This window comes from Struthio camelus, chromosome 11, assembly GCF_040807025.1.
Source record: "Struthio camelus isolate bStrCam1 chromosome 11, bStrCam1.hap1, whole genome shotgun sequence".
Lineage (NCBI taxonomy): Eukaryota > Metazoa > Chordata > Aves > Struthioniformes > Struthionidae > Struthio > Struthio camelus.
The window spans coordinates 27733100-27750735 of NC_090952.1; the positions used below are offsets into that span (position 1 = coordinate 27733100).

A 17636-nucleotide genomic window follows, 5' to 3' on the forward strand; every position below is an offset into this window, starting at 1 on the left:
ATGTTGTCAAAGCATCAGGCTCCCAAAAAAGCTGTTTTCAATGGCAGCAGTTAGGCTGCAAATTGTATGCTGCCCATTAAACTTAAGAGTTTTGCATGTTCTTCCTACTAGGAAACTTTCTCTCGCAACCAACTACTTCAATATGTGCTAAAGATTTTTTCTTCTTACGTCTGACAGACCAGATGTAAAATAAATAAATAAATAAATAAATAAATAAATAGCATTACCTTATCTGGAGTATGTCAGCTGTGGAAAGCAACATTTGGATTTTAGTACAGATTCAGGGACAAATTATCTAACACCACCATTTATGAATGCCTGAACTATTTATCCTGGTATTTTATTATATATGTGCACAAAAGAAGAGCTTTATAGGACTAAACAGATTCAACATGATAACACGAGAGGAACTCCAGCCGTATACTATTACCAGACTATCTAAGAATTTAAACATGACATTAAGCAATTCAAGTTCACTTTACATTGACATCGCTTAAATAACAAAGGGGAGAAGAAAGGCGCAGCTAGTACAAGTTCTTTTCAGTTCAACCGCTTTTTAGATTTTATTATTTGAAGCTACAGAATCCAAACATGCACTTGAAATAGTGAGTCTGTCTTAGATGAGAACAGCAGACCAGCAGAGGCCTGAACAGTGGGATGGTTGCCTACTGCCAAGAAGGGGAAGAGGTTCCAAATTCATAGCTGTATCAAAGCTATTTTTGTTCTGCTTTCCCTCTATATTGATAACTAGGAAAGCAACAATTCCCATGGGAACTGAGGCAAGGTTTTGTGTTTGTCACACAATGCTTCCTTCACACTAATTCCCTCCCCCTACAACTCAGTTTCTTATCTGGATGAGAGGGTCGAAGCTGGAGTTCCTGAGCCACAGAAACCTCCACTCCACCTCCCAGCGTAACCACACCAGGCCGATGAAGCTTTGGGAGAGAAAACTCCTTCTTTCATCTTATCCAGTCTCTGCTCCCAGGGAGGTTTTCATGCCTGGAAAAAGTGAGCTAAGTTTGCTGAAGAGAGGCCTCAGCTCCATCCCTTCTTTCCTAGTAGCTCTCGAGACAACAGTGCACCTCGGAGTCCACCGCTCCCAGTGACTTGCTCCACCAACGGGGGAAAAAAGGAGGAAGAAACCAGCGTGCTTTACACACATCTGACTTAGCAGCTGCTTGACCCCAATGAGCTTTTAGCACAGCAATTAAGTTCTCTAGCCTCGTTACTAAAGAGACAAATGTATTTTGGCTGAAGGATACGAACAAATATTCAAAAAAAATCAAAAACATCCCAACAGGACAGAGGAGAGAGCAAGATGCACAAGAAACAGGATTTCCTCCACCAAACGTTCCAGGATAATGAGATGAGAGGTAGACAAGAGAAATGACTTTAAAACCCAGTTTAAGACTAAAGCTGTATTTGTGTGCTAGTTCAGCAAATATCTTCCATTGATTCTGTGCAGTGATTATACGCACACTAGTGTCTAATTAATACCAGTGTTACAAGAATTTACAGTTTAAAAACACTGCTTTGAAGAGTTTCACTCTATCAGACATAAACAAAGCACCTTCCCCAGGCAGCGCAACCCTTCCAGAAGACAGAATTGACACCAAGATACTGTCGTAAAAGAACGACAAGAAAAAAAATAGTGGTAGACCCACAAAAAACAGGAGCTGACTAAGCAGCAGGTGTAGCATATGTGAATTTCAACTTTCCTTTTAACAAACTGATTAGACCCTTCAACTAAAGGCTCACTCTTTATACTGCTGTATAATTAGTGGCATTAGACAACATCTAGTTCTCTCCAAATTTAAACCTCGTAAGTGGTGGGTGTGTTTTTTTTTTTTCTTCTTTTAGAGACAAGTGAGACAAAAAACAAAAAAACACCTTTGCAAAGGCTACGCGACTGAAAAAACATCAAGTCGCTGCCACAGGCCAAGCGCAACAGTTCGCGCCTCTCGGACCGTTCCCCGAAGAAGAACGGACCCCCGCGCCGCCCCCTGCGGAGCCGGGCGAGCCGCTCCGCGGCGCCGCCTCGGCTCGCGGCGCCCCACGGCGCGGGCCAGCGCGCAAACGGCGCGGGCAGCGGCGCGCCGCGACAAGTGCGGCCCCCCCTCCCCGCGCCCTGCCCGGGGCCGCCCGGCTCGGCCCGGCCCGGCCCGGCCGCGGCACCCACCTGCTGGCGCCGCTCCGCGCCCTCGGCGGGCCGCTGCGGGCGGCCGGCGGCCGGGGCGCCCTGCGCCGCCGCCGTGCCGTCGCGCCGCGGCGGGGCGGCGGGCTGCGGGCCGCGGTCGCGGCGCAGCTCGGAGCGCAGCTCCAGGTAGCAGCCCAGCGTGAGGACGTGCAGCGCCAGCGACAGCGCGAAGAAGCCGAGGAAGAGGCGCCAGCTCCCGCCGCCGCCGCCGCCGCCGCAGGAGCAGCCGCCGCCGGCGCGGGGCGCCGCCGCCGCCGCCTCCCCCCTGCGCTCCGCACCCATGGCCGGCGGTACGGAGCGGCGAGGCGCCGAGCCGCTACTGCTCCATGCTCGGCCGAGGCGCGCCGTGCCGCCGCGGGGCTGCGCGGCCGGGGCCGCCCCAGCGCCCCGCCAGCGGGCGGAGCCGCGCCGCCGGGGCGGGGCCGCGGCCGGGGCCGGGGCCGGGGCCGCGCAGGGCGGGGCGGGGGCTCCGCTCCCCCGGCCGGCCGGCCGGCCCTTACCGGCAGCGCCGCGCAGCCGGGCGAGCGCTGCTTCCTCCCCGCAGCCTCGGCCTCCGAGGGCTTCGTTCTGCCTTCAAACATGGTCCGCAGTTCTGACTTTCCCACTGTGCCGCATAAAAGCGCGGCTTTAAGGGGGGAGAGGAACGTCAGCAGCTGTAGCTGTTCCTGGGGGTGATCTTTATTTTTCTAATTACGTTATTCACTGCAGCGTGAAGATGCAGAACTTCTTCACGCAAGATGTTGTAGATGCTAAGAGTTCACATAGCCTGAGAAGGGAACAGGGTGCCTTTACAGAACAAGAACCCATCAAGGTTTACTATATACAAAGACATAGCCTCTGGCTCAGGAAATGCCCGGGCTGTAGCTTTTGAGAAGAGAAGCGTGCTTATAAACCTTCTCTTTTGCTCCGGTTCATAGACAGCCCCTGTCAGCTGGCTGAAGAGACTGAATTAAATGTACCTTTGGTCTGACCTCATACAGCTGGGTCTCTAAGCTTTTTCTTCCTTTTCTTAAAGTAAATAAAGCAAGTGTCAAAGACTTACAGACCAAAGTTGAAAATGATCAATGGACGAGATAGCTGAAAGCTTAGAATAGGTTGTATGACACTGACAGTGGAAGAAAACTAGACAAGGATCCAAACCGAAAGCTTGTGTAGCACTAAGGGAAGTCTGATATAGCCCTCTTGGAACTGTAAACACCTGAGAGTCCGTGCTTACGCTAGGCAAATAGTCTCTGAAAAATAATTTCACTGCCAGACAGTTGCATGTGTGAAGGATTCTCTGTAATGAGAAATCACAGGAGGATTTTTGTGAGCAACTAGCTAAAACTTCCAAAGCCCAGAACTCAGCAGGCAGACTTTAATTATATAGGCACCACTTGGAAAGGGAATACAGCTGAACACTGAGCACCCAGCAGGTTTTCGGAATGTTTTGGTGCTTTGATAGTTGCCTTCTCCAGCTTCTTTCAGGTCTTCGTTCTGACTACTAGAAACAAACTGAAGGTGGAAAGGCAGCTTGGGAAAAAGTAAATCAGGAAGAATTGTGGCTCTTGAGAAGGAAGACTGTAAACTTCAAGAAAGTAGACTTCAACAAACTGTGAGTTTTGGCAGGTTAAATCTTTTAGAAAACGGGGGGGGGGGGGGGAGGGGGGGGAAGAGACATTTAGGGAGTTGCTAGTTCCTTACTGGAGTTAAGAGTAATGGCACATCTGCAGACCATCCCGATGCAGAAGCTAGATAGAATAGCATGAGATCAGCTTGGTCATCTCAAACACAATAAAGAACACGCACAGAAAGTATAAATCAGACCAGTTACTAATACTTAGTATTAAAGAAAAACATGAGCATGTAGGGACAAAGCTGGAAAGACTAAGGCACTGAGGGACATACAGCTAGCGAGTAGTATCAAAGATAACAAGAAAACAACAAGTATATCAGTAAACAAGGAAAAAAGTACAAGTGAAGAGAGGTTCTACTCAGCAAGGAGGAACACTTACAGCTGAAATGGAAGTGAAAAAAAGGTTTGGGACTATTTCCTTGTTAATTCCATTTTTCATTAAAAATCAAATTTCACTCAGGCAACTGCCAATACCAGCAACAAATAAAAATAGAGAATGGGCAGACTATATAAATAGGAGCATTAGAATTTTTGCAAAAAGCTGGGCCAAAGCAAGTTTGTTTTATCCAGATCATTAGGGATTATCTTTGAGAATTCATGGAAACGGGGAGAGCCTAGAGGACTGAAAGCAGGTAACAAAATACCTACCCCTTACATGGTAAAAAGCTGGAAAATTATAGAGGCTAAAGAGCTCGACTAAATACCCACAAAATATCGAAAATAATCAAGTTGTTTATTAGTACCTACACAATAACACGGAAACGAGGACAGCTAACATGTATTTGTCAAGCGTGAACTTGGCAAGACAGTCTGATTTCCCGAGCGACTAGGTAATAGGCCTTCAGTACAGCAAAAGCAGCAACCACTTTACATTGACTTCAACGATGCTTTCACATTCACAATGCAGAACAATTCCCTCATTTGGTTCACCATATGGCCCTCCAACCCTTTGGGCTAGCAAAAGCAAATGGGAGGAGGAAGGCAGGAACAAGCAGCTGCGCAGGTGAGACTACTTAAATGAGCATTTACATCTTAGGGAGCAGTTTATTATCAATCAAAGAATGATTATCAGTCAAAGTAGTAATGTATCAAAAGGAGCTCTACACAAGTCTTTTCCGGTCCTACTATCAATCAGTGCTTTTACTAGATAATGAAATAGACACCAAAATTAAAAGTTTGTATATGATATATATATATGATACCGACATGACATATGCTGCAAGCAAGTTGGAAAGCAGAATCAGAATTAGAAACGATCTTAAAAATTGGAGAGATGGCCCGAAGAAAACAGGATGCAATTTAATTAAAGCAAATGCGGCGTCCTTAATCCACGCACGAATGATCAGCTGAATCTGTACAGGGGGAGGAGTGAGTGGCTAGGTAGCACTACTGTTGAAAACTTTCAGTTGGTGTTAGTGGATCAGGTGCTGAACCTGAATCAACAGTGAGATACTGCTGGAAAAAAAGGGAGAGCTCAACTGGGATTATCATATACAGGAGACGTGAAGCAATCCTTGCTCTGTGCGATGCTGCTAAAGCCTCAGCCACAATACTGGGTTTCGTTTGGGGCACCACACTTCAAAACCAAACGTGGAGTCTTTAAAGGGTCATTCTAGGGAGCAAAGATGATCAGAGGTTTAGAAAACATGACACGGGGGGTTGAACAGACAACTGGAACCATTCATCTCTCTGTCTGGAAGATACCACTGAGAGGAAACATCATAATAATCATCAGATATATGAAAAGGATAGTGGCATCGAGAAGTTGTGGCTAGCAACCCCCTCTGGGTGATCAATGCCAGCAATGCCCTTGATCTCTCCTGTAATTTTATAGCTGTGGCTCTTTGTCCTTTACTAGGTATGTTTCAGGAAGGCACTGTGTGCCCTGAAACACACAGGGACATGTTGTGTGAACGCACCTGGACTCACCGTCTGCTTTGTGGTTGTCAGCAACTGTTGGGACTGGACTTGATGAGTTGGATGGACCCTCCCAGGTTTGCATTCCTGTGTCCTATAATCCTGTGGGCAAGGTAAGTTTTACATTAGGAAGGCTTTCTACTGAAAAGGACAGCCAAGTACTGGAATACACTGCCTCAAAATTTGTGGGGACTTCATTGCTGAGTAATGGCTGAGTAATAGCCATTAACAAAGAATACTGTAGTTGCCGTTTATCCTGCCTTTGGGCAGGAGGATGGACCAGACCTCTGGATGGAGACCTCTTTGTAGTCCTTTCTAGCCCTGTTTTTCTACAATAGATTTTTTTCCCCCTACAAGTTCTGTGTTATAGTCATGGAATTATATGAGAATCTCTGTTTTCATTTAAGAAAGAAATGCTTCCCTAACATTTGGGAAGAAAAAAAAGAGGAAGCATTAAGCCGTACTAACCCTAACAAGCAAAAAGCAAATAAAAGTGACTAAATCCTCTTTTATATAAAACCCTACAATTATTTTAGGGCAGACTTATGATTATTTGAATGCTTAGGGTTGTTACTATTTTTCCAAGAACAAGATCCAAATTATTTAAAGGCAACCATACATTGGCCCACTCAGATTTGCAATAGCCTAGTTCTATTTTCAAGAATCGTTTATGTTACTTTTTTAAGATGAAGTTTAGAGGTTAAATCAACCCCACGTCCCTGAAATACTTCAAACCGTATATATTCTTTGGGCCTTTAACACAAGCCTGTATTGCCAAGGTCTCAATCCGAAGCTGTGTAGGTGAGTTAAATCAGCTATTATTTTGAACTGCTCATAAAAAGCGAGTTCACCATTTCTACTGGGATCTCGTTAAGGACTATTTGCCAAATACCTCAAAATGAGGTTCTTATGACTCCTACGACAGATGATTGTGCAGCATCCCACCAATTAAAAAGAAGACCCATCTGATGATATAATTAGTATGTGTCATCCCAGACCTGAGAGAGGTCCTCACATGTTTACCATGTGGCAGTGGTAAAGCCTCACCAACTGAGACTTTATACTGTTTCTCTAATACTTTATTTTAATTTCTCTCCTGCTAAGTGTTGCTGCCAGCTTTAGGCTTAGATGAGAGCCTAGTTGAGTTGGAGAGCCTTCCCTTGCTGCTGCAGATGTTTTCTTTCTGAACCACGAATCCTCCTTCTCTGATGAATGCAATCGGTGCCCTTTCTTTTACAAGTTTCATCCCTTTTTACTAGGCCATCCCTGATAAAATCTGTGACATGAATGAAGAACCTCAAAGGTTTAAGTGATCTTCTCTAGCCCAGTCTAATCACACCAAGGAATTTCAGCCCAGGAGAGGTAGAAGACAGAAAAGCCTTCCATTCAAAAATGGAGTTGTTAGTCTGATATAGAAATCACAGAGACTCTTAATAGTTTGGATTGGTTGATCAAAGACAGGGTCCATGATGAAAAATAGCAGTCCTTGTTAATCAGAAAATAGTATTACTTCCTTCATAAGGAAGGGCTCCCCCCACCCAAATTCTGCCTCTTTATATCTGCTGGAGTTCATTGGGCCCAGCTGCCCCTGCTTTTTTATCTTGAACAATGGAGAGAAATCTAGGAAAAAGGAAACATTCTAAAAATAAAAGCATTGTTCCTTTCAGTTCATGTTGTGTGACAGAAAGTCCTCTGGAGGATGGGTAAAGGCTGAAGAGAGTAAGAAAGGACAGAGGTAACGTCTCTGATTCCGGTTGACCTTTTCTCTCATGATTCCTATGCTTGCTATTATTTCCAGTATCACACTTTAACTGAGCCTTTGGGTCCAAGTAGCATTCACCTGAAAGGTGGGAAGGAGAACCTGTTTTGTCAGTTTAGGAGATCTCCCTTTCTTTTGGAATGGGTAAAACTCTCTCAACATAACACACGGACACACTAGTGGCAGATCTAATGCAAGTTGCCATGAATATTTAACAGATTAGTGAATCTTTTAGAAGGATGTTGTAAATAAGATTTTAGCCCATTTCCCGTTTACATTTTGGCAACAGCTGTAATATTTGCAGCAGCAATAGAGCAGATTTTAACATGTGTGACCTAAAAGCTTTGGAATTCATGACTTTCCTTTGAGGAAAGCTCCACTAAATTGCAGTAAGGCCATTTCTTCTACTCTCAGTGATGTTAGCAACAACATTAGTGCAATAAAGTCTCCCAAAACCTCAAGTCATAGCGTACTGAGAATGTGTCCTCAGATATTTTTTTAGCCATTAGGACAAAGGATCCTGAGTTTTATAAAGCCTCCATTAATCACCGCAATTATAATTATTTTTCTTCAGAGAGAGCTGAGAGGTTTTATAATATCTGATTTAATATTGTATTTTCAATAGCTATGAGTTCTGCATATACAGTAAAAGTAGTTATTTGTATCAGACTGCTTTCACGGGTGCATGAATTGAATAATACATTCACATCGTGAGAGCAGCACGTACAAAGCAACATTCACGCAGATGCCTTCTTCCCTAGCCTCGTCTAGGATTCTTCTAAGATTTTCCATCTCTGAGGTCATCAACATCTATCTTTGATCACTTGCCTGTCCCTTTCATCTCACTTGGTGAATTCTTGCAACTGTCATTTAAAATGACACCTACAGAACTTCTCATTCCTTTCCTCACACTCTCTTGCACAAGGATCATCTCATTTCCCCCCCCCCCGGCCCCTTGACTGGCAGTCACTATAACAAAACTTGTCCTCTGCATCTCACCCACAAAGCTTTCAACAGGTGAGATTTCCAAGATGGAGTATGATTAGAGAACAGCAGTATTACAGTTTTCCTCTAGTATTACAGTATCAGATAAAGAGACACTACATTTTAGGCCTGAAAAAAAAATTTCTCATAAGCACTAGGCAATGTTTAAAGAACACAGTGTGCACAGTGTCCTAAACTGCAGGCTTTGATTTCTTACGCCGCACAACCATATGTTTAAAAGGAACAAAAAATGACCGTTACGTCATTAGGTATAAAAAGAGGAGAAGTAGGGACTACCATATACTTATTGTCAGAATTTTTTTCTTTGATATGCAATAATAACAATTTTTGAAGTGTTCAATGTGCTTGTGTCCTCCTTCAGAGAGAAAAAACAGTGTTTACTGACTTCACAGTGATTCCCGCTGTAATATTGACTTCTAAAAACTGGTAGCAAGTTGAAATCTAGCTTCCCTGTATAGACAAGCCTTTTCTTTGCTTTTTGTTTTAAAGGAAGATGGAAACCTAATTGCTTAGCCAGATTTGCTGCTTTATTTCATTACAAAGTATACAACAAGGAAATTTGGCCAAAGAATGCTAAGTTAAGCCTAAACACCCTTCTTCTAGAAAGGGTAACTAGGATATTACTCTTAGTTCTGTTGTATGTTTATTTATATGTTATTTGGCGATAATGAAAAACAAATGTTAGGAATCTATTCAGTTCTTAAACTTTTATAGACTTATTGTCTTTATTTTCAACCGTGCAACTGTCTCTCAGCCTCCCCCTCACTCAGCCACATGGAACTGCAGTCAGTGACCCAGCGTCAGCTGTTCTGTTAGTCATCCTGGCTGAAACAATGATATTCCACACCACATTATACAACCACCTCGGCACTCACTGCCTTACAGCCCCTAACCCTTTTGCTCCCCACGTCACAGGTCACTCAGACTAGTGGGCCGTGGAGGATTCTTCCACGTTCTTGTCCTTAAGTGCCCGCTTCAGCACTCACTGTTGCAAACGAAAACAAGAAAATGATCTTTGCCTCAAGAAACATACCTATGATACGAAAAACACCCTTTCACAAAGCCCCGGACAGAGCCTGGTTCTCCCCTCGCTACTCGTATCACTAGCACTGCGCTCAGCCATCAACAGCCCACGTTAAAGCAGAAGGAAGGAGATGAGAAGTACACCGCTCAATTAATACTCACGCTTGACTAAAGAAAGGACTAAGAGCGGGGGAACTCCTCTCCTCAATGCCTCTCACTGCCTGTTGCTGCAGAACGACAGCAGTTTTCACTCAGAGTCCAGCATTTCTGGCTTATAAGTTTGCTTAATCTTTCAGAGAGCATGACTCTGCATTTGGTGATCCTTTTTCCGTAGATGTTCCTCAGCAGCAAAGAAGCCTTTCTGCGGACCTTAGAAAGAAACTCTGTTCCCTTAGTGCGAGCAGGAGATTCCTGAAGCACACCCTTTCCCACGTAAAACCAGCAGAACTCCCCCCTCAAAGCAGAACCAGATGGTTCTTATGGCACACTTGGCTCATAGTGGGGCTCAAACTGCTGATGGCCCTGCTCCATCTGCAAATGATTTTGGTCATTTGATATTTGTCTCTGTTGATGCATGGCACTGGTTACCTTTTGGAGAAGCAATCCTGACTTTAACCACAGAATTTAAGTCTCTGAAGCAAGAAGCACAAGCCAAAGGCACATGCCATAAACCTAAGGCAAGAGGGTTTCCAGGACATCTCCTGTCAGGTTTTTGGGTGACTGAAGGAAACATACTGTGGTCACAAAACCTGTATTACAACCTGCTCTGTGTGGAGAAATCTATACACAAAATACAGTACTGTGTTAAGGGAGTTAATTCTAAACGATACAAACTCAGTTTCCACAAGGTACATCAGCTCAAATACTACACTATACTCACGTGTCTTTCCTCCAACATGAGCTAGTTTGTGCAAGGCTCTTTCAAGTGCAGCTGTACAGCCCTGTATTGTCCCGTTTTAACAATCCTATCCCTCATGTCACTGCAGGTTGACATATCTGTAGGTGTGTTACTCACTTGACTAAACCTATGTATTTTCTGCTCCTAGAAAGCAAGCCACAGATTTTTTCCTCCACGTCTGCAATCCCTCAATGTATTCCTAGAAGTCCATCAGGACAGCAGCTGCTGACACGGCTCTTTATGTGCTTCGCTCCTGGAAGGCAGTAGCTCTGGGCCGCCTTATGGGTCTCTGACAAATGCCCCATTTCCTCCTTGTTAAACCCTTCTTACAGGGCAGCGATTCTCAGGACTGATGGCCACAGTCTCACTTGTGACCAATGTGCACAAAACCATAACCAGCTACATGTTGGTGGCCACCACAGTGCCCTCTTTACAAGGGAAGCGCTGTGAGCTGCAGCGTCTCTCTTTTGTTGCCTGGTGAGATGGTCACACGCTTTTGGTCCTTCCTATCACTGGCTCTGTTCCCCCTCTCCCAAAATCACCTCTAGAGCCACTAGCACCTGGTCCCTGTGACGAATGCACATCTTGGCCTTTCTCAGACACGCTGCCCTCCACCCACGCATCTTCCACTATCTCTGACAGATATATACACTATGTAAATGGACTAACAGTGAACCATAATCATATAAAAAGCTCAGGATCTCAAGGAGGCCTCTAAACTGCCCTTCTTCTTAATGCACCTCTTTGGTCTCTAAAGTCACAGTCACACAAGCCATTTAGGCTGCCATAAGCTGGCTCTCCTAGGATAAGCCAAAAAAAAAAAAAAAAGTAATATCAAGGAGAGGGAAAAAAAAAAAAAGAAGAATGTAAAGTTAGCCACATTACAATTGCCTTTGGGTCACAAAGTGAGCAGAATGTCCTTGTGCCTGATCCACACATGACTTGAGTCTGTGTTAACTCCCAGCTGCATGACCCTGATGGTTAGTGCAAAGTGTAGAGTTTTTGGAGAGTCCCGGTTCAGGCCTTGCTCTCAGCCACAGTATTGCCTCATCCTTCCTCCTGAGCTTGCAGTGCAAATAAAGCTGCAGGGTTGCAGCAACGTAGTAAGGCAAAGCACAGCCTCTTTCAGGTTCCAGTGTTCTTGAGGACCGATCATTTTTCTCTATCCCACAAAGCTGGGCCTGCAAACACAAACTGTATGAACTGTTCCATTTTGACCCACTGTTTAGTGTAGGGAGGAGACATGACTGAAGCCCTGGTTTTGAAGAGGATAAATCTAAGGCGTTTATATCAAAGCAAGAGCAATCATAAGGAGGACATATGGAATTGTCTTTTTCTATTCATTTCTTAGTTATTGGAACCTGCTTACCTAAGGCCTTGATCTGGCTAGGAGACCTCCATATAAGGGCCTTAGTTTCCAGGTTACCTAGGACTCTAGTGATTCGCAACCTCAAGACCGTTAACATTATGTGACGGCAATCACCAAGGGATGGAAAACCTGAGTGTTGTTCTTAGATGCACCCCAGCAGTTACAGATTTAAGTGGGGAGAAAGATCACAAGGCTCAGACGTAATATCCTATAGCAACACAGTCTTAAACCAGCAATTTCCTTTTTGGACTTCACCTCGGATCAAGGCTTGATAAAATATACCATTTGGAATATTAGCTGGAGGATTTGGAAAGAGGTAGTAGCCATTTATTACGGTACGGAATGGTAATAATTATACTGCTTATAACAGAGGCATATTTCAAACAGCTAACAGATACAGTTCTAATGAGTGCTGTTTGCCTTCATCTATTTTATTACAGGCCCAGCAGTCATGGTTCCATGAGCTCTGAGTTTCAAGCTTTGTGGAATGCCATGTTTCTAGACTAAACTAACCAATACACACATCTGTTTCATCTCAGAATGAAAAAGACTGAAAAATGGCAAACCATGTAATTTTTGAAATGAGTAATTCATTTGTGATTTTAAGTAACTTACTTTTGTATGTGAACGCCAGTTTCTCTGCATCAACTGGATGAAGACATCTGCTTTATTTCAAAGAGATCTGAAGAGGTAAAACTTGACAGTTCTTTGTTGAAATCTTTGCTATCTCTTTTGTGTATCTAAATTACATTTATTGATATACAATGTTGACATTTTTGTAATACTTCTAAATCTCATAACCTTCTGTTTCAAATTCACAGTCTTCCACCACTTAAGCTATTATTATTTTTACCAGTCCCAAGGGTGTGCTAGAGTCTCTTTGGTAGAAATTAGAAAGGCTTTTGTGAAAAACTTACTGTTTATGTAAAAGAGGTTCTCTTTGGCTTCCTGACCCCACCATCACTAATGCCAGTGTAGTAATAGTTTCTAGTGTAGACTCACCCAGAATGGGTCACCATGACATCTGGCATTCTAGCACTAACGTTAGACTTGCTCACAACTAGATTTGGAGGATCTGAAATGGTGTTAGAAACAGTAGCAATTTTCCCCGAGAGAAAAAAAGCCAAATGTTGACAGGCTTATGAATACAAACATGAGGGACTCTTCTGACAGCAAAACTTTCCTCTAAGTTGGTTGCAGACTTATCTGCAGCTTTACTGTAGATCGGATGCTAACCAGGGTTTAGCAACAGCAACAGGAGAAATGGTTTGAGGAAGACAGCATGCTAACTGATTTTGTAAGGAATGAATGCTGGGGTAGAAATGACCCTTGGGAAAAGCATTCCTGAACTGCGTAGAGAACACGGGGGACAATACTGATTAGTTCTGGAGGAAAGCATAAGTCTCAGAGAAGAAGGCTGAGGGAAGGAGGGAGACAAAGTGGGAAGAACCTAAAACGAAGGATAAACGCACATGACTAGGAGATTGAGAAAGACTAGAAGAGGAGCACAATAGCTTGCTAGAGCAAGTTTTGGAAAGCGTGACAGAGCAAACGCGAAGGGCAACTAGAAAGCCCAAGAGAGGCAAAGAGGCTATAATCCTAATCGTTACAAACAAGGGCCTGTGATTTTGTACCAAAACACATGACAGGGACTGCTAGGGCAAGGGAACACAGAGTGTAATTGAGGTTATGTGCCATGGAAAACACAAAGACAACCTCTCCCTAATGCTGGGTTGCCATATAGTAATTTCCATCACTTGGCTCAGGTCTCTCGTCTTGATTTTTCACATTAAGACAAACAAATCTGACAAATTTGACATTCCTTGGCTTCATCAGATCTGAGGAAGGCTTTGTGATCTTTGCTTACACTTAACACTTCCCTCTTTGAAGGAAAAATGTATTCTGCATGCTCTTCCACACAGGAAGCTGCCCAAAGGGCAGTGAGAGGGAGGGATCCCCGAGCACTGAAGCAATGCTGGATGGCACTAAACAAACACACAACATCCTGGCTAGGCAACGAGGCATGGCTGCGTTGCTTCCCTACCACAACACCAAATTCACCTCTAGAATCTCATTCTGTAAACCCTCACCTTCACCACGAAGGCTTGACTGCTCTTACCAGGAGCAGCTTTTCCCAATATACAACTGATCTCATGACAAGAATTAGATACTGTAGAGGGCAGAAGCAGGAAACTGATCTGAGAGTTTGTGGTTGGAATTGGGCTGCAAGGGGAAAGAATTATTGGTGTCTAAGAGAAGGAAGGCGTTTGGTAGGGAGTAAAACACGTGCGGAACACCTATAAATACAGCCACATTGTTGGACAAATTATATTGTTGGACCAGAAATAGCTAATAACTAAGCACAGCCCACTTTCAACACACTTGCCACATCTATTCGCTCATCAGGGCAATAGGAGGAGAACTATGCCAGTCCTTCCCAAACTCAGCCTAGAATACCCAGCCTAACCTGATCTATTCTTCTCCGCCACTATTTAAAGATAAGGCTCCAGGACACAACCAGCACATTTCCTGATGACCGCTACTTAATCACCTGTGCAGCATAGGGGTTTGTCCTTCTGGAGACTCCAGGAACGTTATCACCAAGTTCATCCCACTTCCAGCGCTCCACTCGCAGGCTTTCTGAATTTTTTTTTTTTCCCGTCAGAATACTGGGACCTATAGTTTCATCACACTCAAGATATGGTTTTATTAGCAGAGGCTGCTCAGCCCTACAGAGATGTCAGCAGTGCCAACAGCTAACAGATAGGATTTTCAGATAAACCACTGGCTCAGGGCAGGCTCATGAGAGAACTCGTTCATCCAAGTCTCACTTGGTACCAGCAACACCTCCTGCTTCTGTGTCACCCCTCTCCTTGAAATATCGGTGTCTCTGAAGGACCAAAAGTATAGCTGGAAGAAAGGAAAGGATCTTTTACTCCTGAAATTACTTCACATGAAGGCAGAAAACACTCCCCTTCCCAATCCTTTCCTATCGAGGGGCCTCAGTTCAATACAATTAAAGCTGAATTAATACAGGCAGATGTTTTCAGTGGAGGAAACCCGTCAGTATCACCTAGATCTTCCTCAGTGACCAAAATGGATCTAACAGAATGAGACGGCCGTTGTGTAGTGTCACGGTCACGATCTACAGCAAGCGAAGGACAGGCAAGGAGAAACAGAGAGGGAGAAACAAGTTATACAGTATCATATAAAACCACCTTCTACAGTCCATCCAGGCAACTTCCGCTCTGCTACGGCAAAGGGATTGCTACTGAAAAATAAATTGTAAGCTCTTCTTTAACAGAAACTTTGGACAAAAAGAGAACAAAGGAATCCTCCAGGCAAAAATTGTGGAAAATGACAATCAGTAATAATTTCTTCAACTCAAACTACAAGACCTTCATCTGTTTTCTGAGGAGACAATGCATTAACTTTCCAGTCACAACATTCATACATTTACAAAAAGTACCTGTTTGATCAGACAGAAATAAACAAGGAACTCAGTGCTAGCATCACCGCATTCTCATTTTCAGTACGCACAGATTTTGAAAGGCCTGGAAATATCTTTAAGTTTCCCTTTAAACAGAAAACACGGCTTGCAACTACAACGTTACAGCAAAGGTCATGATGGACAATAAATGCACCGAGCCTCTCTTCAGGATTCTTACTCTGATGCATTCAAATGTGGATGTCAAAAAGGCCCACAAGTACTTATTTAGACACACGGCAACAAGCTGCCTACTTTTCAGAAGTTCTGGGCACTTATAACGTCCAAGGACGACAAAAGAGGCTTCAGGACATCTGCAATTGTTTGGATGCTTAATTACACAATTTGCATGATTTCTACATGCATACGCCTAAAGACTACACTTGTATCTTTTTTGATACGACAAAAAGCAAAAACCTGTATGTAATCTATGAAACTAGATAAATAATAGAAGCTCCTAATTCCCAGAACATCCTGGACAGATGAGGTTTGAAATCCGAACCCCACCCATGATTTCAGTCTCTGTAGATGCCCCTCTCTTACCTCAAAGTATTTCAAAGTCTGAAGTTTGATTTGGGCCCGCAGCACTTCTTATTGCTTTCTCTGGGGTGCAGCGCTTTCCATGATCTTTAGAGCAGAAATATCTTTTAGGCCGTCCATTTCAGTTTTTATGGAGTCCTAAGAAGAATCTAGAGCCGAGAAGTTTCTCTCTCATCCCACATCACCTTCCGGCTTGGACATCTACGGGCCTACAAGCACAAAAACGCGCATCCGCTTAGCTTGCGTCGACTGTAAAACGCTGTCAACGCGGTCGCTGCGAACGCACACGGCACGTGCCCGCGTGGATTTTAGCTCGCGGCTGCTATGCTGAATCAGCGCAAGGCAGGTTTATACGCAGCAGGGCAGCCTGGCTGCCAGGGCTCCCATCCCACCCTCCCTCTAGGGAAGCCCCCGACCAGCGACGCCCTCCTCTGCCTGACCCAAGAGCCCCTTTTAACGCAGGCCTCCCACGAGTCGCCTCAGCCCGCTGACCAGCGCCTCTCCCGCCCTCCTCTCCGCGGCCTGGGAGAGCCGGGCCTTTCTGCCTGCGCGGACCTCCCGGTTCGGCTCGGCTCGGCTGGGCTCGGCTCGACGCGGGCGAGGGGCCCGCCGCGCTCACCGGCCGCCGCGGTCTTTCCACACGGACGAGGGCGGCGGCGGTTCGACGAGCTCGCCGCCGCGAGGCCCCGCCGCCAGGAGAGCCGAGCCGGGCGAGCCAAGCCCTCTGCTGCCCTCGCCGCCCCGACCGCAGCCGGCGGGGCCTCGCGGCGGCGCCCGCGTCGCGTTTGAAGGGCGGCGGCGGCGACGGCGGCACCACCGCGCGGGGCGCGCAGCCCGGCCCCGCCGCCGCCGCCGCCGGGCGCAGGGGCGGCGCTGCCCCCTGGCGGGCGGCGCCGGGAGCGCGGGGCGCGCGCGCCTGCCCCAACGGTCGCCGGGCGGCGGTTGGGCGGCGCGAGGCGAGGCGAGGCGGGGCGGCGCGGCCCGCGCGGGCGCTGAGGGAAGGGAGGGAGGGAGGCGGCGGCGGCGGCTCGGCCTCAGCCCGGGGCGGCGGCGGCGCAGGGGCACGGGACGGGGAAGCCGGCCTCAAAACCCGGTCTTGCCCAGCCTTGCCGCTTGTCGGCTGCGTGGGGGCCTTCGCCCTCCTCAGCCGGCCGGGGCCTGCCCTCGCCGGGGGTGCCAAGCTCCTGGAGGCCCCCGTTCCTCTTGAAATACAAACACAAATTTCTCACTTTAGAAAGCTACTTTTTTCTTTTCTTTTCCTTCTTTAGTGCGGGCGTTTTTTAATCACTTTTGTTCTTTATGTGCCCAGCTGCTCTAGCCAGGGCTCCTTTTGCTAGGTGCGCTGTGCAGTCATTAAAACTGTTTTCTGTGTTTTATCCAATAACTAGTTCATTGTATGTTCAGAAACAATATTGGCTGCTCCCCAGGCTAGACAGTCATGTTCCTTTTTGCCCCTCTTCGCTGGCCCCATAAATCTTGAATCCCTTTTATGCAGTGGCCAAGCCTCAGCAGGAGCTGCCCTCTTGCAGCACGTCCCGGAGGCAGACATGGGGCGCGCTCGCCCCTGGGTACCTCTCTTGCTAGAAAAATGACAACCAAGGGGAGAGGCGACTGGGGTCCATCAAACCCCAAGAGGCTGGAGACTGCTATTTCTCAAAGGCTGAGACTTAGGGGGCATCAGAAGAAGAACAACTACCTTTTCAAACACGCAGCATGAAACTACAGAACTGACTGCCGCAGGAGGGCGGACGCCAGAGTAATAGCTGCGTCCAAGAACCCAGCTACGCAAATTCAACGCCGAAACATTGATCCAGAGCTATTACGTA

At 45.9% G+C, this 17636-nt stretch overlaps 1 protein-coding gene and 1 long non-coding RNA gene across 3 annotated transcripts in view; both read right to left on the bottom strand.

Annotated features, from left to right (window-relative positions):
• The window catches only part of EDA (ectodysplasin A), a 104992-nt gene extending 102513 nt beyond the window's left edge, over positions 1 to 2479 (bottom strand). For both annotated transcript variants that reach the window (XM_068957148.1, XM_068957147.1), the window contains exon 1: positions 2180 to 2479. In XM_068957148.1, coding sequence (XP_068813249.1) covers positions 2180 to 2479 — 300 coding nt within the window. The remainder of the gene's footprint in view (positions 1 to 2179) is intronic.
• A 2005-nt stretch (positions 2480 to 4484) lies between these two features.
• Positions 4485 to 16563, bottom strand: LOC138068745 (uncharacterized). Its single transcript, XR_011143477.1, has 4 exons — positions 16430 to 16563; positions 15814 to 16019; positions 5742 to 5831; positions 4485 to 5424 (listed from the first exon to the last, which is right to left on the bottom strand). It is a non-coding gene; the product is annotated as an uncharacterized lncRNA (long non-coding RNA).
• Between the last annotated feature and the right edge of the window lie 1073 nt (positions 16564 to 17636).